The 26,472-nt window shown below is 31.8% G+C and overlaps 2 protein-coding genes across 2 annotated transcripts in view; one reads left to right on the forward strand and one right to left on the reverse strand.

Moving 5' to 3' along the window:
* Nucleotides 1-213: 213 nt before the first annotated feature.
* Nucleotides 214-20,410, reverse strand: LOC129220531 (zinc finger C4H2 domain-containing protein-like). Its single transcript, XM_054854960.1, has 6 exons — nucleotides 20,254-20,410; nucleotides 7,656-7,827; nucleotides 6,762-6,934; nucleotides 5,127-5,295; nucleotides 2,504-2,618; nucleotides 214-956 (listed from the first exon to the last, which is right to left on the reverse strand). The coding sequence occupies exons 1-5, from the start codon at nucleotides 20,310-20,312 to the stop codon at nucleotides 2,505-2,507; spliced, it is 687 nt and encodes a 228-aa protein (XP_054710935.1). The 5' UTR covers nucleotides 20,313-20,410; the 3' UTR covers nucleotides 214-956; nucleotide 2,504.
* Nucleotides 20,411-20,719: 309 nt separating this feature from the next.
* Nucleotides 20,720-26,472, forward strand: part of LOC129221232 (26S proteasome regulatory subunit 10B) — a 31,595-nt gene continuing 25,842 nt past the window's right edge. The window contains exons 1-2 of the mRNA XM_054855688.1: nucleotides 20,720-20,869; nucleotides 25,320-25,399. Coding sequence (XP_054711663.1) covers nucleotides 20,749-20,869; nucleotides 25,320-25,399 — 201 coding nt within the window. The 5' untranslated portion in view covers nucleotides 20,720-20,748. The remainder of the gene's footprint in view (nucleotides 20,870-25,319; nucleotides 25,400-26,472) is intronic.

Here is a 26,472-nt window from a genome sequence, read left to right on the forward strand (position 1 = left end):
CATTAACAAACACTTTTTCCAGGAACAGAGCAGTGGCTGCTGCAGAGAAGTTTCACATATATGAATAAATTTTGAACTTAAGGCACACATACGGTCCACGTTCTTTAAATGTAAATTAAATGTATATTAGAAATAATACAGTAGACAAATCAAGGACGACTCATTCATTACATGCAATACTTTTATTAATAAATTATTACATAATTAAAAAAAAAATAACAAAAGATATAAAATGAGATAAAAGAACTTACAAATTACAGATCAGTATTTTGATGGTACAATACAAAGATGGCTTTGATTCGATATATATACAAGGTGAATTTAAATTTGTAACAATGATTATTGCAAAATTATTTCGGTAACAAAAATTTTAAGTTTAAATTACATTTACACATTTTCTATGTGTAAAAATCAACTGGAATCAAAATCAATACTGTGCAGTTAATAAGAACTAAATAATAAGCATGTACATAACTTTTTTTCTTTGCACTCAATGAACAAATTTAGAACACATGAAAGTATGTATCTGATTTAAAAAAAAAGAAAAAAGTTTTACACACAGCAAAAAATATTAAACTCATCCGAACATTTTCTTACTCTTTTTATGAAACAAGGTACTGATTAAAATATTTAACTCAATGAACATGATTTCATGAGGGACTTAACTTCTTTGTGGTTTATACTATAATAAATGCCAAGCCTAAGTAAATTATACTTTCAGAAGTAAATTCTTGAAATTTAAAAAACATGTCGTCAGTCAACTATTAATTCTCCTAATACTAAATATTAAAAACACTTCAAGGCTACAAAATGACTGATTCAACATTAATTTAATTGAAAATACAAAACATCAATATAGTTTGGCACTTGTAAAAGTACTGGAACATGGGATAAAACATGCAGCAATGACGAATGACAACAAGATGCAGCAGATGAAGAATAGAGCCATGAGAAACCTAAGCAAAAAGAAAATTTAGAAAGTTATTAAAATTCTACTCAAAATGAACTACACACATCACCAGTTAATTATTAAACTTTTCCAACAGGATAGATTTTAAAGGAATTGAATACAGAGCGCGAAAAACAGGGAAATTGTTTTTTCCTCCTAAGGCAATTACGCCAGTGGTGCCTAACCTATACTGTCGCGCTAGGCGCAAAAGTGGTATCTGCAGCTGAGTTCAAAATGAGAAATTCCTGGTTAAATTAAAGTTCTGTGCCACTATGCATTCGATTCAGATGAATCTCTTTTGGAACTTTTTTTCCCATTGACAAATAATCTCAAAGTTTTGTATATGGGTAAAATATGTGACAAAGAACCACCTGGTGACAATAACTCAATTTTGACCACTTTTGTGCTTAGCATGGCACTATAGTCAAATGAGGAACCTTCTAACCCAACCTATCATCTTTATTTGGTAGAATTGGTTTCTAAAAAACAGATGAAAATTTTGTATTAATAAAATAAGCATGCAGTAATGATAACAATTATGGATTCATAATATTTGTTCCTTATGGGTGTTTTTTCAAGTTATCTAAAAAAATTAAATATATTTAAATTCTATTTATTTTGGCAAGTGAGATTATTGCTTTTGACACCTTGGGTTAAAAAAGTTTGGTCACAACTTCATTAAACTAATTTTTGGTTATGGACAACGTCACTGCGGTCTGAGAACTTGCTGTTAAGGTTCTTCCACAATATTGCATTACTTCTTCCTAAAACCAAAGCATTTATTGGGGAAAAAAAATCAATTAAAATAAGGTTTTAAGCAATGCTTCTAACCAGTATTTATTGAAGGATCTGCAGAGAAAATATGAAAATGAATTCTTCATTAAAAATTCATTAATTGGCAAAGTAATCTTTGACACTGACAGTACCAGAATACAAAATTTTATTGAAACAGCATCTGATTTATTCTTGTATCATCACTTTAATGCTGCAGTTGGAATTCCGGTGCAGTTTAAGAGAGGAATATTCTAAAGCTCATGAAAAGCCATAAGGGAACTTTCAGCAGTATCAACTACAGACGTATATGTAGGCGAAATGGGGTTATCAATTTTAGTGTCAGCACAAAATAAACACTGAAACAGACTAGATGCATGCAAAACTTCACTTGAGAAATCAACTATATCTATGATAACACAAATATATATCACTCATCTTATTAAAACTTGCACTTTAAAACTTTGTTTCGATGCATTGTTGAAAGTAAAGAATTGTTCATTTTGAGAAAACTTTTTAAAGTGAATAAATATTATTTTAAATAATCATTTTTATTTCAAGTTTATCATTTCCAAAATACTGCATTCAAGTTCTATTATTGAGGGGGCAAAATGTTTCTATGAAAAAAGGTTTTCATTATTAAAAAGGCAGAATAAAACAGACACATCAAAAATAAATAAGGAATAAAATGATTTAATCTCACTATGTAATCATAATGGACAATTAGCTATTTACTCTCTAAAACCTTTGATCCTATTAATTAAAAAAAAAAGTTAGTCATACTTCAATCATCCAACTTTCTTTTCGGCTTCTTAGGATTTCTTGATCTGCTTTTAGCTTTACACAATGGGCAAATAGGAGCATTTCTGTGAATTTGTTGATGACAGGATAAACAAGACTAAAAAATGAAAATACAGTTAATATACAAAATATTTAAAAAACTACTAAATTAAATAAAAAATAAGATGTGAGATACATTATGTAAGGTTTTTACGTTTTCTAAATTTATGCACATTAATATGTATAAGAAGAAAATTTTACAATAAAAGGAGAATAAAAAGTAGCACAAAATTTAAAGTTCTCACTCTTCACACTTGTCAGGGTTCATACTCTATTTGGATGAAAAAATTCCATGACTTTTCCAAGACTTTTTCATGACTTCAATGAAAATTTTCATGACCTCGTTACACGAAGAGAATAGCACTATTTAATCTCAAACTTGGTAATATTTGGAAATGAGCATTAGCAAAACGTCCCACAGCCTCATTGAAGCATACTCGTTGTGGAAAAAATATAAGTGCACACTTAAAACACTAAACTATTCTTATTTGTCTTTATCATATAAATATAAGTAAAGTAAAAATGCAGTGAAGCAAATATGATGATGCTTAAATGTATGATTTTTTTTTTTTAAACAGGCAGAATGATGTTGAATGGGACAAAGGTTGAATGAGTCATCATTAAGTTTCAATAAATTTGCTTCAAAAGTTACCTTTTAGTGTCAACAGTGCCTTTAATCATCCACATAACTTGACAGTATTTTGGTTCTTTAAATTTAAAGCCACATAGTTTAGTTCTTTATGTTTCCAAACCAGATCTTTTTTGAAAAAAACATTCAGTAATGAATCAATCTTCTGATTCAAAAGTATATTTGTTTTATTTACAAATTTGCATTTTCAAATGCATATAAATTAATAGGTAAAGAAATTTCAGAACACGTTTAATTCCCGACATTGAACGTGTAGCAGCGGGTCGCATGGATTAGTTTTGCGTACCGTATGTTGGGCACTACTGTTTTAGAGCATACGAATTCCTCTTTTTCTGTATTCTGTCGCCTCACTTAATATCTACATTTTCTAAAACATTCAACAAATTGAGATAAACTCTGAAAAAATTAATAATAAAGTTCTTACAAGTGATGGAATCGAACTTGCATGCAACTGAATTGCTTTTTTTGAGTGGCCGTGGTAAACTAAGAACGTGAAATTTTGCTACTACAGAATATGAAACATAAGAAGTGTTGAAAATAACAGAAAATTCAAAATAAATGATGTCCAGGCAGTAAAATCACATCGCAAAAAATGGCAAGCGGCTGCAACAGAAGTGGATGCAATGAGATTTCAAAACTCAGATTTGATTTTTTGGATCATTCAATTTTCCACTTGTAATAGCTTTTATGTGCTATACTGTTAAATCACTCAAGATTTCTAATGCTCCTTTAGTTACTGTTCCTTTCTCTTTGTCCAGGACATTTTTCCATAACTTGAAATAAATTTCCATGACTTTCAATGAAAATTTCAATTTTCCATGACTTTTCCAGGTCTGAAATTCTGTTATTTTTTTTCCCATGACTTTCCAGGATTTCCATGACCCGTACGAACCCTGACTTGTGCGTTTTTTATATCAAGGGCTATTATTTTTTGAAAATTTTCTTTTATGCTACCCACTTTCCTGGGATGATTCTTTAATGAAAATTGAGAAATAAACAGGAAATAATCAGTGGAACAGGTTTTGATTGGAAAATATCATGTATTCATTCATCAGAATGGTCATCAATTAAACACATTGATGTTAAAGTTTTTAATCAAAACTGACTGCAGTATTTGGCAACCGAATAGTAAACAAATTTAATTATTGGATAATTGATAAAAATTAAAAAAAAAAAAAAAAATATATATATATATATATATATATATATATATATATATATATATATATATATATATATATACATATATATATTGCATAAAAGTTACAATATAGTATTGCAGTACAAAATATAATCGAATTCTTACTTATTAACTTATCACATTAAAAGTAATTTTTAATGTAAAAAAAACCCTCAATTATTAAATTAAATTTTTGTTGCTTTTCATTTTTTTAAAAATTTAATCAGTTACCGAAGGGCAAGCAGAAAATCACATCAAAAAAGTGTAATATTTTAAACAACTTTGTTTGTATTTGTACGTAATTTAAGTACAATATTATTTATTTCTGACATGGATGCCTCACTTGCCAAATTGATTAACTCCATTAAATAAAAAATCAAGAAAAGTGATGAAGAAGGTTGTGTTACATCCATAGCAGTGAATAGGCCCTCATGTTACATTTTCTGCCATCACATGGTCAGAAATGTACTGAACCAAAACTTTAAATATAAATTCACATGCTAAGCTTTGATTCAGCACTATTGAAGCAGAAATGAGGATTTTTCTAAAAAGTGCAGTTAATCGATTTGGCAATTGAGGCATCCACATAGCATGTTTTACCATGATTAACTAATTACTAGGGTACCCCCTCGAGTCTAATAAGGTAGGGTTCCAATTGATCACACCTAAAAATCTCCTAGCGCAAAAGGCCCTTAAGGGCTCATTTTTCAATCCCTAGAAAAGAAACCGAGACATACTTTCATCGGAGGAGGTTGCTGCCTGAAGGCGGCAGGTTGAGGGCGATCCTGTAGTGGTTTGCTACGACCCGCTTGCAATTGCTGATTTGAAGCGCTTGCAGACAAAGATGAGGGCAAAGACTGCTCAGGAATTTCAGTTTGCCATTCAGTCTTTTGTTTCTCAAAAAACCTAAAACAATAATATTTACTATTACCTTTACATTGATATCAAAATTATTTAATGAATAATTTTGTTTTATTATAAAAGCTTAAATATATTTGAGCTGGATATGGGAAAAATTATGAACAAGGTAAAACTGCAAATTATTTTAATAAAGGATTTAATGTATTATTATCGTTAAATAGTTTTAATAAATTTGGACTGCAATATTCAGTTAGTACTGAAAGATATTTATTAATGCAAGATCAAGATGAGTATTTCCTAAGAACAATGAACTTTCATGACCGAGTTTTCCTTAAAACAAATTTTAATAGAAAAGTTGTACTTAAATAAATATTTGCCAAATGTCAATGTTAATTCCTGCATAATAAACTGAATTGTGATGCTTTTTTTTTTTGGAAAGAGACTGCAGCATAATATTTACAGGAATATATATCAGGAGTCTAAACAGAGGGGTAGAGATTTGGTATCTTATTATAAACAACATTAGTTTCTGCATATCTAAGTTATCACCAAGGGACAAAAAGGGATATAGTCAAAAGAGTTAAAAGAATATACCAATGCCACCCACCCCTTTTTCCTTTTGAAGTGTTAGCCTCTTTATTTTTTTAGTTATTCATACTTTGCAATTTAAGTGTTTCTCCTCTTAATTATTTACACTTTTCACGAAAAAGTATTCAGGGAGATAAGTACTAGCATTAATAATATATATTACTCAGCACTATTTAAAGATTTTTACTATACACTTGTAACAACTGCTATTTAAGATAAAATCAGAGATGCCTCGAACACAAGTTTTTCGGAGAGGGAATTCTTGATTCATGGAATGGAACTTTGAATTTTACTAAATTATGAAATATGAGCATGTTTACTCTTGCAGTAAATGAGATGAAACAATAGGCATCATCAAAAAATAGCAATTTTGTACTGAAGAATTCAAATTTAATGAATTTTCAGACCAAATTTGCTGAATAAGGACATTTTTTGAAGGTCATAGTGATCTCCTATCAGAGAACCTATGGATAAAACCTTATCAAATTACTTGAAAGTTTTTCTCTGGTATTCTGCAATTTGCCAATAACCCCCCTCCCCCCTCAGAATTCCACGTTAGCTTGAGAAAAGTTTCATCGCTTGCACATGAAGATCAAATTCTTGTTAAGCTATTTCTGACATATGTGGAATAGTTCTATCTGAGAAAAAATTATATTGATTTTATGCTACAAATTCATAAAAAACGACATCAAAACAAAAATCTAATGAAATTTTAAATAGATTATAGCAGCAAAATAATACTACTATTTACAGAAATGATTTGCTATTGCCACAATTTTCTACTGTTAAAAGTTGGGGTTCTGACATTTCTCTGTCTCTAAGTATGTATTTTTTTCAATGAAAAATTTTATATACATAAGAAATTCCATGATTTATTCGGCTTTGAGTTCAGAAAAATCAAAAATAAATAAAACTGCTTATACTCAGGCTTAAAGTTTTCATCTTCTTCATGTAATTCAGGCAGTTTAGAGAGTCCAATTTCATGCCTTAACGAATCAACAAGGTCTTTCAGAGGTTTAAATTCATGGTGCAGCTGTTTAGCACTTTCTAAATGTTTATTTCGATCTTCTTCCGACTGTTTAATGACATTCTCCATCTAAAATTAAAAACATCACAATATTAGCAGATTCATAGATCTTTTACAAATACAATGTAAAATACAATTTTCACAATGGGTAATATCAATGGAAAAATACACGGTAGTACTACTTTGTCTAAATGCAGTAATATTTTGTAGAACTAAGATTTAGAACAAAATTTCTCACTCTAATTTTAACAATGGGTGAGACTTTCTCACCCACTCTTTTCTTCTAATGGGAACCCTGTGTAGGACGAAAATTTTTCTTTCATTTGAGGAGGGAAAAGGAAATAGCAAAGTAAAGACCGAATCTTAATATATGCATTGGCAAATAGAGAAAAAACTACTGAACTTACTTTTTTTTTAAAATTAATCAAATCTGCATTTATGCAGTTCAAGATATTTAGATTTTTTTTTTGCTGGAAGGGGAGGAGGCAACTCTACAAATTAATATACTGGGTGATATTTTTAAAAGGAACACCACTGGAATATATACAAACTATTTTTTTTTTAAATGCAAGTGTGAATAATTTAATGATTATGACAGTTACAAGTTTTCCTAAATAGAAGTCACGAGTCAATTATTGCAAAAGTCAAATTCAAAAATAAGCAAATAAAACAAATAAATTTATATATCCTTGTTGCATTTGTAATACATCAAGAAAAAAGTCAGAGTAACCACAGTACACAAAGTTCCAATTTTAAAATTGGAATTATATCAATGGATTTAAATACTCACAACATTGATATCAGCATGAATCTGTCTCAGTTCTTCAACATGAGCCATTTTTTCTTGAAGCAACATTTCCATTTCATGTCTGTACTCCATTAAGCATTTTTCTTCACTTTCAGTGGCATCCACCTCGTGTCTCAAACGGGACTTCAGTTTCTCCAAATGGATAGTGCGGGTTCTGAAACAATGAATGATTTTACAAATTGAAAATGCTTTAAGAGGAATTTCAGTTGAATCATTCAGGTTCATTTCTATACTTCATTTTCTAAAAATAACTGAAATGTAACAAAATCAGTTCATGCAAAATGTAAGAAAAAAAAAAAAAAAATTGAAAATCCTACAGAACTTTACTACGAAAGAGAATTTTATTTTCAACACTATACTCATTTTAAGAAAAGCAGCTCAAAGTGCAACTTTTTAATTTCTGGTTTCAAGTCCTCATTTTTTGACGAGAATTGCACCATTGACAAATTTGCCCCTTAACTTCTCTCGTCATGTTCACAAATGTGCTACTAACACACATGCTTGTATTCTTCAAATATTAGTAGATCCTAGAGGTAAGGATTTGTAGAACTCTAAAAGCCCCAATTCTCAGAAACTTGATTAGCATGTATCACAGGTCTGCAAATCAACAAGCTCCAACTGTATGCTTTCAGGAGCTTCATCAACAGAAACTCTAAAAGGGTCTTCAATTAGTTTTATTTATATGCAGGGTTGGTATAAAAACCGTTTTTTTTGAGGGTGGGGGGGACCTTTTTTTTATGTGGTTTAAACCGAGTTTATTTGGTTTTTATTACTTTTTTAACGTTGGTATCAGGGCCGTATCCAGAGGGGGGGGGGGCTGACGGCCCCCCCCCCCCCGAAATGTTTTGTACCGTAAAACAGAAGAAGGTTTTTTTTTTCTTTTTTAAATTCTTAATGCCAGAAAAGAAAAATGACAAAGTTTTTTTTTATTCTTAATTTTGCTACTATTCAAAATTTATAATATTTTGAAGAAATACAGAAAAAGCAGTTCTAGTTCTCACTAGCTGCAAGGCACACTTGAAATTTAGACCTTTAATTAGGACTTCCTGCTCTCTTTCCCAATTCAATTCAGGGCAGTCCAGGGTTAAGACAGACCCTTTGTCAGTTCGGTAGACTTTTCAAGTCTACCAAACTGACTTCTGTGCACTTCCTCCTCCAGGGGCGTGCACAGAAATTTTGGGGCTGTCACAAATGCTTTTTTTTGAGCCCCCTCCATATTGTTTACCCATATTTTCAACCCTAGGCTTAAAAATATTGGGCCCCATTTAAGCTCGGGCCCGGGCCAACAGGTGTCCCTTCTCCCCTCTATGCACGACCCTGCCCTCCTCCCCCTAAAACTCTTATAAAACTTACACTGTACTGATTTCGAGCCGGGGACTCCCCAAAGGCTGGGCCCCTAGTTTCCGATTAGGCGAGTATCTTGTTACCAAGATGTGCCAAATTCAGCTCCTTGATACATCCTGAGTAAAAAATGCAAAAATCACGATTCTCGTGTTTTTGTAGCATAATTTTCAAGATCATTTTTGTCACTGATGTTTCTTGTCTTGCATTTATTTAATGCTGAATTCAGTATCATGGAAGTTCTTTTGTTATTGCTTGTTTTTTTTTTTCTTACTTCTACTGCATACTGTTAATACTTGTAGTATGAAAAAAAAAATAACACTTACTCTACTCTCTTTCATTTTCTGCACTACTTGTGATTGAAAAAAAAAAGTTTTTTTCGAGAAATATTTCGTTGCATTTATTTTTAACTTAAAACGGGTGTGTCTTACAAAGTTATAATCATTTTGTAAGACTGCAATTAACTTCTGAAAAGTGTGAATAAAGAGCTTCAAATAATTTCAACTGTTCGAAAGTCTTTGAAAATTATTTAAGTTTTCGAAATTCCTTGAAAAGTTCTTCAATTTTGTATCTTATCAAGAAAATGAAGTACGAATTGTCCAAATGGCTAGAATATTACTCTTCCGTTCTTATTTTCTGAATGTCTACACCATTTCTTTTAAACTATTTTGTACAATTTTCATACTGTAGGGCATTTAATGAGAAAAAAAAGGGGGGGGGGGTAGGAGGAGCAATCAAAAACAAATTTCACTAAAAGCCGATATGAGCAGATGACGAAGTGCTTCTCTTTTCTGCTCTTTCGTCTTTCCTCTCTGTCCATTAAGTTCCATGATTTGTCAAACAAGCAATTTTTATTTTGTTTGATCTTGATTTGCAAAAGAATGTATAACTTTTAAAAGACTTTGTTTGCCTTTTTTTTTTTTCATATTTTTGTAGTCTCAATTACCCAATATAAGGCCTCAAAATAAAGATTTTTTTTTTCGAAAATTTCTCGGGGGGAAAACCCCCAGACCCCCTGAAATTATGGATGTTCTACATCTGACTTAAAGGGACACTCTCCTGTTATCCTTACCACTACAAGGTGAATAAGAAAAATAATAAGAAATTAAAATAACAACAGTCCAAACAGTGGAATCATTAAAAATCGAGACAAAAAATCTTCTATGTTAACATTTTTATGCATTTGGTGTGTCTATATATACTATATGAGTGTGTGTGTGTGTGTTAGGGCAATGTGCTAATCCGGGCCCGTCCCGAAAAAAATTTCTCGATACGGCCTCGGTTGGTATATTTGTACCTAATTTCTTCTTAATTAATTAAAAGTAAAATCTCGTAATTTCATTTCCTCATATTTAGAGATTTCTACATACGAGAAGACTGTTTGAAAATCTTTAACTATTATAAAAAATACAATACATAAATGGGTCTTGGTATAAATCAAAGAAATAATTTACTATGATAGTTCAGACATAATTAATTAAAAATAGCCAAGAATTTAATCTTGCAAATGAATTTCCTCAAAATCATAGCTATCTAATATAAATAAAAAAGTAAAATTAAAATCACCCATTCTTTAACATGGAAAACTAGTTTGTAGTATCTACACATGAATCGCACATCTGATGTACATAATACAACTTCAAAAATCAAGACCAACGCACATACTTTGTTTAAAGATTTGAAAAAAAGTTACAAATCATGTAATTTATTTACCTAATGTATCAATGACAACAGTTAAAAGCAGGACAAGTAGGTTTTAAGAAAATCATTATGTTTTCCATTGCAGACATTTTTTCGGGTTTAATACATTTAGGAATACAATTTTTTCATCAAAGAAAAAAATTTATTTTAATTAAAAACCTCAGAGCTAACTTTCAACGAAAATACTTTTTTAACATATTTTAATAATAAAGACTGTCATAAAAATTTAATGTTTATTGATTCTTCCACCATTCATACATGAGACTCCTTTTATTATATTGGGATCAAAAAAGTTCTTTGAAGGGTGAAAATTTGGCATAAAGATATTTTTATATGAATGTTTTCTGTTTTCATAATTTTATACATTTTCTTTTCTTGCACTGACTACATCCTCTATCGGGGATGCCAAAAGTGTGCAGGTATAAGCGCCATTTTATGCCTACTCTAAGTGTTCTTGGACTTCTTCAGTTTTTTTTTCTCTTGTCATTTAAATATTCAAGTATTAAGATATTTTTACACTATGCATCGTTACAATGGTACATAATATAGCTCAATAAATCTTAAGTAATCAAGTAAATTAGGTAGTATATCGTCGCCTCAGAGCAACAGTAAGGCATCTAATCTCAGGAAAAACACTATGATATCCTACTGTTGTTCTGAGGCGACAATATGAAATTTTGGTTGAAATATGCTTTTTGGACTATTTTGAAATGCATAAGACTGAAAAATACTGATGCTAAAAAAATTATAAAAGAGCTACTTGGATTTTTTCCCATATAATTTTGAAAAACTTAGTTGGTTTGCCTTGTATATTATGTACCTAATTGGAAAGCTGCATAGATTTAAAAAAAGAAAAAAAATGAAATAAAAAGTATTAGCAACTTGCATTACCTACCTTAAAAAAATATAAGTTTCTAAATTTATTAAATCCGTATTTTATCTATAAAGCTTTGCTAGTTACTTTGCATTAATTATAATTTACTCTTTGCAATTATATGTAAAATTTATGAAAATAATTGGGGGAAAATAATAAATTTTTCAAAAACACCATTTAAAAAAAAATCACATGGTTTTTTAAAAACCAAACAATTCTGTTTGTATATTTTTTAGATCGGAAAGTATTCATTTGTCAAGTAGTAAGTACAAAAAAAAGGTAGATTTTGGGGGGGGGGGGATTATTGTATTTATTTTGAAAAAATATGTTTATACTTGCACTCAATATGGTTTCTTTTGCGTACTATTTCAAAAATCACAGGAAATATTGGAACTCGAGAGCTGACATAAAAATATGCTGAAATTGCAAAACAATGCTTAAAATTTCTTGACTTTCACAAGCATATAATTGCAAAACTTAAATCTCGCGAAATATTTCAACATTATATATTTTATTAACTTTTGGTTCTGTTCCTAAAATTGGGCAAATATATTTTTCTGCTCAGGAGATCATTGATATTTACTAGGACTCGACCGATGCATCGGCCTGACCGATGCATCGTCGCCGATGGTTCAACAATTTAGCCATCGGCATCGCCATCGGCGGCCGATGCTAGTTTGCAGGAAACATCGGCCCATCGGCCTTAAAAGCATCGAAAAGCCGATGGAATTGGCCGATGTTTTTGACAAAAAAAGAAAAAAAGACCTTTGCTGTTTTACTTTTTAATACAAAGTAAAGAGAGTTATTGTTTTCATATAAAATTGTTTAATTAAATTTCAGTATGAATTTCCATTTTAGTCACCCCTGAAAGAGTTTTTCATACTGCATTCAGGTACCAAACAAGTTAATTATTGCGTTGTTTCTTGCAGCTGAATGTACGTATGTATTTCTTAGAAGTCATAACTCAAAAATGGTAAGCTGTAGAAGGATAAATTTCGCATGTGAGGTGTGCGTACGTTCCAGTTGTGCACTTCCCTTTTTGTTTTCGATCGGGTGTTCTGAAAAGCCTGTTTACGCATTTTTTAAAGTCATTAATCACTTATTTCAATGCAAAACTAATATAGCGTCTCAGACTGACGATCATTTGGTGATATATTACCGAATTGGAGACTATGGAAACAAATATGAAATGGCGAACCGGTTTTTGTGTCATTTTATTAGATTCCCGTAGAACCGACGGTATTTTTTAATTTTTCGATATTTGTCATATGAATCACACTAATGCAGTCTTTTCTGTATCGCTTCGGCGGAGTTACAAGTTTTGGGCCCGTCGAAATATATTTTGGGGCCCTATTTCACTATCACAGAAGTTGTAGAACATTTATCATAAGCATTTTTGTAACTCCTACTGTGCCTCTATGGTTATGGGGCCTCTCGCGCAATTGCAACATTTGCTATATTTTAAATCCGCCACTGCACGTCAAAACAAACTCGGGTGCAAGTTTTGAAAGGGTTTTTCTGCTGAATGTTTATGATTATTTTGAACTCTATTTTTTACGACTATTTTTTGAATTTCCGAGAACACTGCGAGGCCTCTCCTCCCACTTCCTCAATTTTTGAAATTAAACTCTAGTTGTACTTCTGAGCTCTTTAAAACTAACACCATTCATAAAATTAGAGATTTTTTTTTCAAACTTTATCTATTGTTTAGAAAGAATTTAGAGCATTAATGTAAGAAATTGATTAAAGACGTTTCGAATGGTGGCATAATTCGGAAATCGATGGGACTTTTGAATTTTTTCTTCAGAAGTGCTGAAGTAGATTCAGAAACTTTTCCGAGGCGTTGGCGGGGGTAGCGGTTCTGTACTAAAAAAACGAGGCAGAGGTTGGGGCCGAAATGTGAGTTACTCCGAAATCGGAGGGTGACCCCCCCTAACCCTCCCTCGTCGTTTCAAGCATTTCTTAAATATTTAGCGATAATTTATTTCGGTCAAAAAATGTCATTTTGCGTATTTCTCATACTTGTTTCTCCTATATTTCGTAATGCGCCATCTTTTTTGGATCTTTAATAGCGATCGATTTTTTTTCTGTTGTAAGTAAGTATTTTTATGTATTTATATAAAATCAATGAATAAGTTACTTTTGTTTTTTATCGAAAAGTTTCAAGGATTTTCTATTATGCAGTTTTAAATTTCAGAAAATTATTGCTAAATTGAAAAAAATAATTTGAACTTGTTTGTAAAGCTTCATAAAAGATTAACTTGGTGTAAATATTGAGTTTGTCTTTTTTCAGCAAAATCTATGTCACCGTTATAGCATTTATGAAAAATGCAAACTTTTTTATTCATAAATTTTAAATAAATATAAAAATATTCCTGTTTTGGTTTAATATTGTAATTTATCTGTTAGCTTTTTTGTTTAGTTTGATGACTAAAAAATGTCTACGTGCAATCTTTCCACTTCAATTGCGTAATTTGTTGACGGTTTCATAGTTTTATTATTTATTTATTTATTTATTTTTTTTGAATGATTAAACAATATAATTTAATGTTTTTTAACTATGCTTAATGTAACTAAATCCATACATCATTACAATATTACTGAAATCTTACTTATATGTTCAATTAAAAAAAACAAATCAATTGGTTATTAAACAGTCTCTTTGTTTTTCTTCCTTTTTCATTTTTATTTTTGTCTGTTGTTTTTTCTCTTTCATCATACAGCAGTTAAAAAAGGAGAAGCTTAACCCTATACAGATGATACGTAGTACGATCCAAAAGTTTGGGGACAAGCTGTATAAAACCTTACCCAGAATAGTTTACATTACCGAAGTACATTCACCTTCCAAAGGTCAGCTTGAGGGGCTACGTACTTCTGCCAGTGTTCATATAACTTTTGGAAACACTCCTGGAAGCCATTTTTCGCTACCTTCTATGATGCAGCTTTATCTTCTCCTGACAGAGAAAGTGGCGTCCATGGAAATGGTTTTTTGCTGGGAACAGGTAAAAGTCAAACGGAGCTAAGTTCGAGGAAACGTTATGTTATTTGTTTGTCATACCAGAGTATTGACCAATCGAACCGTGCATCCTCAACATGAAAGTCGCCTTCTTACCCACGATGAAGTCAAAGCAGCAACGCAAGAGGCCTTACAGGAGGTTGCGAAAAATTTCTTCCAGGAGTGCTTGTAAAAGCTATACGAACGTTGGCAGAAGTGCATAGTCGTTCAAGCTGATTATTTTGTAGATAGATGTGCTTCGATAATGTGAACTATTCAGGGTAAGGTTTTATGCAATTTGTCTTCGAACTTTTAGATCATACTAGTACGAATGAGTTTTCAACTGACTATTTTATAACGTTTTTGAGTGACGCAAGTTTACGCGCATGAAGGCTTAGGGGTGCGACATCGATGTCGATGTTTTGGAAACATCGATGTTTTTGCTAAAACATCGATGTTTCTAACATCGATGTTTTACTTTCGATGTTTTCGGAACATCGATTTTTTGGTTTCGATGTTTTGGTTTCGATGTTTTTTCGATGTTGATGTTTTTGTATTATAATTAAAAATTATAGTAAATTTTGCTCCAATTTTCTTGCTAGGTAATTAAATTTACGTATGGAATTGCTTCAAAAATCATTTATTTGCGCACATTTAAAAATATCGATTTTTCTGTGTAAAGGATGATTTTTGGAAAGATCACTACAAGATGGTAAAAGATAACTGGAGGGTGAGGAAGAGGTCAAAGCTATTGGAAGAACTCGACAATGGTAGTCTGTTGTCAGTTCTTGCAGTCGATTCTAAGACTCCAATTCTTAAACTAAAGGAGAATCCTACATATTACTATGGTGAATATTATAACTGTACTAATTCAGAACTGTTAAAAGTTGTGTCGAAGTATTTGATAGTGATGGCGACTTATGTGTCATCATCGGAAGGAGGTTTTTCTCTGCCTGGTGGAATAGTCAGCGAAAAGAGAAATGCGCTTAAACACCAAATATTGGGGGTTACTTATCGTCTACCCAGGGGCGGATACAGACTAACATTTTAGGGGACTCATGCTAAGGAGTGACCTTCACCCCTCCTCCACGAATAAACTTATGGTTTTTGGTAAGAAAAATTTCTGAAACTGCTTAGGTGTTTAAAAAATACCACATCGGTCAGGGATATGGCACCTAATAGGACAAAAACCTCACGAATAACTTTTATAAACAATTAAAAAAAGAAGTATTTCAAGTATTTGCTTGTAAAAATAATTCAAAAACTGAAACAAAAACGGAAATTATTTACATTTTATCCATAAAGTGTTTGAATACAATGCGAACGGATAATATTGTCGACGTTTTAGGGAGGGGGTCATGACCCCTATGGCCCTCTCCTTGTATCCGCCACTGCCTTAGTGGACACCACTGCGAGAACCTATGTATAATGAGGTTTTGCGCTAACACGACACTCAAAGTTTACATTTCTTGCACGATAATAAATCCTAAACACTGATTTAAACTAATAAACTATTTACAGCACATTTAAAAATAAACTCAGCACGACTAAAAACTGAACTATCTAAAAATTATAACAGAAAGAAATTCTAATCTATAGAGACTTTACAGAAAAAAAAAACATTTATGGACTCAAATGTTTTATCGATTGAAGCGATGCCTGAAGCTTTGGATATGGTTTTACAAAAACTATCGTTGATTAAATTTGTTGCTTATAAAAGCAAACGGGCGTCAGACACTTCTTTATTACTTCTCACTATACTGGCTCCTGAACTCAGCGCCGCAGACTAACTGTCTCGAGAAAAGCTATTTTTACTGTCTACATATTTTAAATACATATGCTATAAATAGAAAAGTGACAGTTAATCCCCCCCCCTCCAAATAAAAAAAAATCGAGAACTATTTACTGTTTCTTATTATGGTTTTGGTCCGGCTTTTTTTTTTTTTTTTTTTTCAAGCAGTCATTTTCACTACTCAAATGCAATGAACCTTGAAACAGATTACAAAGTATTGTCGCAGATTTTGATGGGAGGAGGGGTCATGATAGCCCCTCCTCCTTGTATACACTTCTTACGGTTTCGATCAAGTTTTTAATTTTTTCGAGCAAACATTCAAATGCTGTTGCGGGATGGGGGGGGGGGGGGGGTGTTATGACTTCCTCACTCGTATCCGCCACTGCGTCTACCCTCAATAAGCCGTCCACCAATTATTCACAATTTGTGTTTAACTTTTTTGCGCTAACAGTTCAAAACATATTTCTTGCTCTGAATAATAATTGTCAGAATTAATTTTGTACTTTTAATATAATTTGCACAATTCTTTCTCATCATACAACTGACTGTAAGTGCTATGATATATTTTTTCGCAGATTTAACTAGTTTGTATTAATTGTTGCATGTCTTATCATTTTTTGTCTTATTATAGTACCAAGATGTTGCGAAATTATTCCTATTAAATTGTATTTATGAGTTGCAGTTCAGTAGTTTCAATATATTCGTGGGGTTCGTATTCTTTTGTATTGCTTAAATTAGACGCAATGCCCTGATCCATTAAGATACTATACATTTGTTAGAGATTATCATCTATGTAAGTTTGTAGTGTAGCATACTAAAAAATGTATGTTAAATATTGACAAAACGATCGATGTTTTAAACCATCGATGTTCAGAAACATCGATGTTTTTTGGTCGATATATCAATATTATCGATGTTTTAATTTCCAACATCGATGTTCTGAAACATCGATGTTTTTCCATCGATGTCGCACCACTAGCATAAAGACATCACAAAAGAATTTGCGATAATTAACTGAGGAGGCGTTGAAAATGGATATTTCGGTCATCTATATGTTCTTAGGTACATATGCATGTACAGATGTGCCGAAAAAAACTTGTGAAGTATGAATTGGATGATCGTAAAATAAAAATTTAGGTCGATTTTTTTTTGTGATTTACAATTCCTTATTCGTTATCAATTTATTTCTGTTTGATTATTTGTTTTTGCCATCGGCCAACGGCATCGGCAATCGGCCATTTGGAGGAAAACAATCGGCCATCGGCCCTCTTTGAACAATTGGCCAACAATCGGCATCGGCCCATCGGCCAAAAAGTGCCATCGGTCGAGCCCTAATATTTACCAAAAATAGTACTTTTATACTAAATTATGAATTACCTCTTTATGAGTCCTGAACCTAATCTTAGCTTTTGACGCACGGTGTAAAAAATTACACTTATTTGAAAAATAATAAAAAGGTGAATGTTTGGTACTTATTCTTTTAGAAATAAATGAAATGTGTAATGCAAAAGTTTTGGCGCCGGTTAATAATGAAATAAGTATGGTTTGCATTATCTTGCAGAAGTAGAATTTTAGAAAAATATAAGTAACTAATCAATTCGACCAGTAACTAAAAAATTTCACTGGTCCACACACTTTTAGTTGTCGTTCTTGGGTTCTCGTTTTAAAAATTGAAAAATTAAAGAAAAAGACAGTAATATGTAAAAACAAAATTAACATGACAAAGGAAATCACTTAGCAGTTTTTAACAAACATGGCTGAGCAAATGGGGAAGATGAAACAATAGGCATCTTTCTGTTCATCAATATTGGTCAAGGAGTTAAACCAACAAAATCTTATCTATGGTTGGTGAACAAAAACTACTGCTGTAGACAGGGGCGGATACAGACTACCATTTTAGGGCGGATCATGCTGAAGAATGCCCCCCCCCCCTCTGCTTGGGTGTCAATAAAAAGCATCAAATTGACCAGCAATAAAGCACTTAATGGGGCACAAATGTTACAAACCATTTTTATACGCAATGAAAAAAATAATATTTCAAATATTTACTTTCAAAAATAAATCAATAAATTTAAAAATCACTGAAATTGTTCACATTTCATTCAAAAAGTGCTTGAACACAATGTTGATGGATAGATATTATTCTCGACAGTTTGTGTGGGGGGGGGGGGGTCATTACTTTCCTCCCTGTATCTGCTGCTGGCTGTAGAAAATATCTTTTCATGCAACTAAAATCTATCATTGCAAACAAAGTTACAAGCTACCCAGCAGTTACTAAACATTATGATGCTTGAAATTTTTGGGGGAGAAAAAAAAAAGAACAGGAACTTCACTGTACTGACTACCAAAATTTATACAGTAGAACCTCTCAGTAAGGGACACTAATGGGACCAGACATTATGTCCCTTAAATAGAGGTGTCCCTTCTTCGGAGGTATTTTAGTTTATGCATGCAGTGTAACTCAGTATATAACTGTTTTATGAACTTAAATTAATAATATTTTAGATTTAATTAAATACTTTTCCTTTTTTTTATACACAACTAAATAAAATTCACACTTAATGTTTTTTTTTAAAGTTTTTTATTATTTCTTTAATTAGAATTAAGTCAAAAATTTCGTATGTCCACAGTTTTGCATTATAAAGCAATTATTTTGAAGCAATTCAATGCATGAATTTGCTTCATGTTATGTAATTTACATTTATAATGCAAGACATCGTGAATCACAATTAGTGTCCACATTTCAATTTGTATATTAAATAATATTTGTATATTAATAATAAAAAAAATATTTAAAAAGCTAGTCAGTTTCTGTGCCCTCTCCTTTGGTGCTGAGCCTACTTGAATAAAAATCTGGATGGGCAAATCATGCATGTAACTTACAGCAAGACTTTTACAATAAATACTTATTCCTTTAACATTTGTTAATGTTAAACTGTCCTCAATTATTTTTTAGAGGAAGAGTGAAACTTGAATTATAGTAAATTCATTCTTTCTTATGCACTGTACATAACTTTTTGTAATTTTTTTTTTCTATGTGACTGTCCCTTAAATCGAGTGTCCCTTAATGAGAGGCAAATACATGGAGGTCCCTATTCAAAGGGACTGGGACCAGAAAAAATGTCCCTTAAATAGAGGTGTCCCTTATTCGGAGGTGTCCCTTACGGGAGATTCTACTCTATTCTGCTGGTTTGTTGAAACTTTTTTTGGTGACAGACCAGCAGATTACTATTAATTTCGAGCCTGATCTTGCATCTTCCAGAAAATTATCATGAACAGTTGGCACGAATAAAACTTAATTAAAATTGTGTGGTCACAACTTATTTAAGTATATTGAAAAATATAGTTTCAATAGGGGAAAGTGGCTATTAATTTTAAACAGCCACTAATAAAACGGTTTGTCCCCAGTTTCGCCGACGTTTTAAATTTCCTCCCCTCTTTAATATATCAAAAGGTATGATTGAAATTAAATAACGGGGGGGAGGGGGGGACTCCTCAGCAAAACTGAGGGGACACCAACAAAGCTGAGTATACCGGCTACTTACTGACAATGAATAATATTTTCTTGTTTTCAAGTAAACTTTCTTTTTTTTTCATGTTGATTTTACAGAGTCCCGATAGTTTCGATTACTTGTTTTCTTACGTCAGGGTAGTATGAATTTCGTCGAACAATTAACATAAAATTGAAAAGTAGTACATGAGCTTTCATGCAACTAAAGCCCTGCTTAGCATTTCAAGCATTGAATGACTTTCAAACACAGATAGTTAACAATAAAATGATATGCAGGAAGCTAAGAGAGCGTACATCCATTAGGATTATCGATCCACTAAGCATCAGTTCCCACAGAAATGTAATACTTCAAGGCTTAAAATTTACCTTATTTCTTTCAAGCATTCTAATTTACTCATTACTGTAGCATCTTCTTCCATTTTCATTTTAATTGGAAAACAGTTTTAAATTGATTTTGAATGTATGAAAACTATTATTTGTATACGAAAATCGCGAAAACACGAACAAAGTGAAGAGCAGACGAAACTGCTGCCATAGCCATATAAAAAACTTTAACGAAAATTGTTGAAGTTCAAAAATTTCACGAGAAAAATGTATCGAAATAATTTTTACTTTTGTAGTTTTTTCATCATAGATGATCTTCTGTCTCAAGGTAGCAGGCTATCAACCTATATGGATGAGTATACATTCATATTCCAATGCGTATAGGATAGAGTGCCTATAGGGACTCTAGTATAGGAGAGAAGAGACGGAAGAAACATTTGACTTGAGAGAACTCTCAGCCTAGACGCCAAATGTAATGCAATATAATGTGCCGTTTATAAACAGAATGACAAGCAAAAAAGTTTAAAAGTATCAAAAATGGCGACTGCTGTTGTAGCTCAACCTCAAGCTTTACCGGAAAATCCTAGAGATAAAGCTCTTCAGGATTACACGAAAAAAATATTGGAGCATAAAGAGATAGAAGCTCGTTTAAAAGAAAGTAAATATTTTTTGCTTAGTTTTTTGATCTTGTAGTAATAGCTAGCAAGCTTCTCCAAACAATAGTAGAACGTTCATGAAATGAGGATGAATGATAGAAATTGATTGAAATGATTTGTTTTATATTATTTATGCGATATATTTTTTCTTTGGAAAAATGAAATAAAAAATTCTGTGCAATGGGCCATTTCGCAATTGTTGAATGTTGTGGGTTCTGCATTTCACAAAATTTGATCATGAATATTATTACATCAAGTTTTTGATTTAAAATTCTTTTTTGCCAGTACAGAATTGATCAGTGAACCCCCTATCTGATGGGGCACTTTGTTTCACTTTTCAACATTTCACTTTATATCTCATCAAAAAAATAAATGAGCAGTTTGATCTTCCACCATGAGTTTCATTAAATGCAGTTAGCCCTCATTTCATGCGAATTTGATTTTCCACAGTTAAATGCTTGATGCCTTTATTTTGTTAATGAGAGAGTTTTGATTTTATGCAGATGCAGCGTTGCAAACAAATCTGAAATGGCAGATAATGTGCAGTAAACTGCATTGTAGCGAGCTAATAAATGAGCTTCGGCTATTGTGATTGGTTTTAGAGCTCATTCTCAAAAGTTTTAAAACTGACACAATTCACAGAGCTTGCTAGACTACTAGCTCTTAGAAGCGACAAAGGCGGACCAAACCAACAAGGCTACCGTTGATGACACACGCCTAAAACGAAACTAATGTCATATACCCCCTCCCCCCCCCCCCTTGACGACTTTCTCCTGTTGGCGCCAAGAAAGCATTGCCAAGAAAACTATGTATGATGACTAAAGACAGCCCTAGTATTGTTATTTAGAGCAATTTTAAATATCTCTGTAAAATAGAGAATTAACTACATACAGAATGTTAGATTTAAAATTTCAAAACTATTTTATTACCGTATTACTATAGTACTGCGTTAGTTACTTTCAAATACTTAAATATGTTTAGGGTATAAGACCCTATAAAAACCGGCTATTTACACACTATATTAACTTTATTAACTAATATTAAACAAATTAACTTAGGGATATTATTTTTATTTAATGAACTCTGAGCCTTATTCAAAGCAAGTTTAAAATAACTATTTCACTTATTAATCAAAGTGCGACAGCAATATTTTATGATTTATTTTTTAATGATAGTTTAAGATTTATTTTAATATAATTTCAATCTTTTTATAGATATATATTCCCTATTCTGTAATAGTCTAAAAACAAAATTATTATACTATAAATTAAATTACTTTTTACCAAAATACCGCACTAGTGTTTTTTTTCTTTTCTGTTTTTCAAAGCCGAAAAATGTGTCCAGTTAGCGAGAGTAGAGTTTTCGGGGTTTTAATGTTGATAATATATTGCTCTGAAATGCTTAAAAAGCTGTAAAACTTACTTTTTCCATCTCCAATTTAGAAATTTCCCGGGGTTAGACCTGCGGTATGTCCCCCACCCTACCAATATTTTTTGTGGATAGGTGCCACTGGGATGCAAGTTAAGTGCCCTTCCATGCAAGTAAAGTGCCCTACTTTATATCAATGCCTAGCCACGGCACTGCACGACGACTTCCCCCAAAATAGAACTGTAAAAAAGTCCCTCACTGAAGACAAGTGACATAATCTAATTGAACAAGAAATTTTGTGTACAATTCTTAGATTGACTCTGAAAATGCCATGACACATATTGTTTGTTTGTATAAATGGGCAGTTCTCAAAAGGTGGGATCAAACACAGACCTCAACTTTGAAGCTTCAACACCAAATAACTTTCATTTTAATTAACTCACAAATTTTTGAGTTAAATTATAATACTGTATAGAGACAAGAATTGACATAAATTATGGAAAAAATGCTCTTCAAATGCCCTTAAAAAATATTTTCTTTGCTAAAAGGCACAATTTTGGACATACCAAAACGTTAACTGAGCAAATGTACCGTTAAAATTTTTTCTTTTTTTATCTCCATACATTTCAAAAAAAAAAATTAAAGGTATGAATCTTACACCGAATAATTTTTTGTTAATATTTTACACAAATAACAAAAGTAAGGAGATTATTTACTTTGTAAGCGATTTTAGAAAAAAGTTAAGTTTAAAATTTGATGCATGTCCAAAAGTTACGATCTTTACAATGCTATTATTTGAGAACTAAGTATATGATGTTTTCATTTTAAAGGTATTTATCGAGCCTCAGAATCAATTTTTAATTGTTTAAAAGTGTTTTCATAAGCTTTTATGCAGTATCTTAGAAGAAAAATAATTTTTCTTAAACATACATGTGAGATGTCCAAATGGCGTTACGATCTTGACGCCGATAATCCTATCCGTTTATTCATTATTTTTGATGATCCACTGTCTTCTAACCTCAATAAAAAAGGTTATTATGATGTTATCTTCTTTAATCCATTGGTATTTTGCATAACTAATACGTTACACATTGAACAATTTATAAAACTGATGTCACTTTTTACATTTGTATTATTTTTAATTTGAAGCTTTTTTTTACCTTTCATCAACTTCTTCAAAATCATTCCAAAACTTTATTATATGTAAAGAGCAGTATGTATAGCCATTCAAGTACTTCATTAATATCCTCTTTATTGCAAAATTCAAAAAGTAGTAAATAAAATTTTCATTGGAAAAGTTAAAAATCAGATTAACAATGTGGAAAATGGTGAAACTTATGTTATGATGATGTCCAAAATATGTTACCTACAGGACAACAATGTCCAAAATCTGTTACCTACAGACTGCTGATTTAATTTGCTAATTAACAATTTTTACAAATACCTGCTGTCTTTTCATGTTCATATACTGTGTTCTAGTTATGCATACTATAAAATAAAAGCAAAATTAATGTCAAATTCGAAAATTTTTGAAATTGCTCAAAGTTAACTTTTTTGTTCCCACCTTTTGAGAACTGCCCAAATCAGAAAATATGTAAATTGGCATTTTCCAAGGTTCAGAAATCTGAGCTTTTATTTATTTTTTTTTTGGAAAAATGGGGGGGGGAGGGGCTCCGTGGGATTACATATCACCAGTAACGTTTAGCCCCCCCCCCCAATAAATTTTGCAAGTTGGCGCCCCTGATTTTGTAGGAATTTTCTATTAGACATAGTTTCAATAAATATTCTCTCAGTATTTTTGGCAGTTTCTATGAAACATTTGAAACACACTTTTCTTGAAAACCTGACATGCTGGAAAAAAACTAAGATCAGATTTGGGATCAGCACACCGCATTTACTATAGGACACCTATTAAACTTGAAATGCTTTTTCATGAACGAAAAAATGTAGGCCTGTGTAATTAATGGTTGCCAAAAGACTATCGTAAGTTTATTCATGTGCAATGGGCATAGACGGTATTGAAATGATTAAAGATTATGAATTATTCTTTTTATCTGTTGAACATAGCACTTATTTTAACACTGCTATTGAGTCTTAATTTACATGGTTTTGGTTTATGCTGCGGTTTCGTGGAATGTAACCTGCGCATAAAATGAAAGTTTACTGTATTTCTCACAATCCCAGATTTTTCTGAAAATTTTCCATTCATTTACTTTTTCTGTATTAATTATTAAAAAACAGCACTCTGTGAAGCAAACCAACGTGCCCCTAGCACTGTGTTTGTTGGTTCCCCAGTAACGGACAAGGGTCAAGTAACAGACAGTCATAAGTTTGGATTTAAGTAAAGAGCCTTTTAGATGGGTAAAACTGATGTTGCTGTGACTCATGAATACGGTGCAACCATCTAGTGTTGTCAAAGTGCATTTTATGAGCCAGTTGGTATTTACAAGGCAATTGTGGAAAGTTATGAACAGTCACCAGGAGGTCAGCTGGTGTTTTGTTCATTTGAATTTAATAAGGCTTTAGTTTTAAAAATAAAGAACTTTTGCACATTTTGAGGTGAAAAATTCAATTTTGTATATTAGTCATCCTTTCCTCATCCTGTCTGTTACTGTGTAGCATCAGATTGGTGTCTGATCTCCATCTGATTTTTTGGTGTCCGTTACTGGGAGTCGGACCTTTTTTCGAAATTGAGCAAATAAAAATAGGATGAACTAATTCAGAGGATTCAGAAGCAGCCAAAAATGAGATGAGCTGTAGTTGCATGAGAGAAAAATAGTTTAAAAAGTCTAAGTACATTAAAAGGCTTAGAAAATTCAGTTAACCTGAGAACAATGTCTTAAGCATGTCTGTGACTAGTCCTGTTACCCTATATCATTGGTTCCCAACCAGCGGTTCACGAACCCCTGTCGGTTCGGGAGAGGTATAAAGGGGGTTTGCGAAAATATTGTAATTGCAGAATTTTAACATCATTGTTTGAGGTCCTTTTCACTAACCATATTTTAACTAAAAATTCATGTTTTTAAAATAATCATTGAAGCCTTTTTTTTATATATTCTTCTAATGACTACAAATATTTTATAGTGAGAGAGCAGCTTAAGGAATTTAACAAATTATATGAGAAATCTGAAAATGATCTGAAAGCTCTTCAAAGTGTTGGCCAGGTATGACATTTAATAAAAGCTGTCTTTTTTTTTCTCAATGAAATGATTAAAACCATTCCAAAGTATTTATTTACTTTCAATAGTATAATAGAACCCCGATTTTTCATTTTCTGTCGGACCTGTGATAAAAAACAGTCCAATCTGGAAAGCGTAAAATCGGGGCCTTGTTAAAAATCTATATGCATGTTGTTTAAAAATTTGCTCTTATTCAATGAAGTAGGGGAGAAAATGTTAAATACCTTTGTGCTAAAAAGTAAATTAAGAAATAACTTCAAAAAGTGCAAATTGTTGATTACTGCAGAAATGTATTTAGGCATTACAAGGAATGAATTTTTCAATGCAAAGTAATGAGCTTATGGACGAAAAGACATCCGACAAAAGCCTTTTGGCAGAAAAGCTTGGTAAAGCCTTTTGTCAGTTTGTGAAAAAGCCTTATTTTATTGTTTTTTGTGTTTAGATATAATTTCAATAATACAGTAGAAGACCGTTATAATGCACACCTTGGGACCAGAGCTTTTGCGTTATACAGATCATTTCACAAATTTTGAAACTAATATTCGGAATATGTCTCTATATTAGCACTTCAGAATGAGTTTCATCTGCAATGAGTATTAAAGCACTAATTATACAACTAATCATTCACAAATAAATATGCTTCACAATTAAAAGAAAGTGAATTATCCTGCACTTCTGCTAGCTTCATGGTTTGCATAACAGCTGCATTTTCGTGAGCCATCTTGTATTTTCTGTTTACTATGAGTACTCATTTTCAATTTAAAAGCTTTAAAATAAGATGGAAAGATGAAAAACTATTTCAAAATTTAATTTGCCTAACAATTTTTATGTTTGCAAGACAAAACAGAAGGATTTTTTAAACTTCAAAACATATTGTTTACTTCTGAAAACTTGTGCGTTTTAAAGAGAATTGCGTTATATAGGTCGGCGTTATAGCGGTCTTCTACTGCAGTACAAACTGCACTAAAATTATTTTGAAATTTTGCCTCTTAGTTGGCATCCCCAAATAAAACTAGTTAGAGTTTTTATGCTTAGAATCGGGGCTTGATCAGCTGTGT

Source organism: Uloborus diversus, chromosome 4 (assembly GCF_026930045.1).
Source record: "Uloborus diversus isolate 005 chromosome 4, Udiv.v.3.1, whole genome shotgun sequence".
NCBI lineage: Eukaryota > Metazoa > Arthropoda > Arachnida > Araneae > Uloboridae > Uloborus > Uloborus diversus.

Excerpts from the sequence above, each read along its gene's own strand:
- LOC129220531 (XM_054854960.1), bottom strand. The coding sequence starts at position 20,312 with ATGAAAATGGAAGAAGATGCTACAGTAATGAGTAAATTAGAATGCTTG. Across the intron at positions 6,935-7,655 it reads TTCATGCTGATATCAATGTT|ATGGAGAATGTCATTAAACA; the intron begins GTGAGTATTTAA and ends TTTTAATTTTAG. Across the intron at positions 2,619-5,126 it reads AGCAACCTCCTCCGATGAAA|TCTTGTTTATCCTGTCATCA; the intron begins GTATGTCTCGGT and ends TTCATTTTTTAG.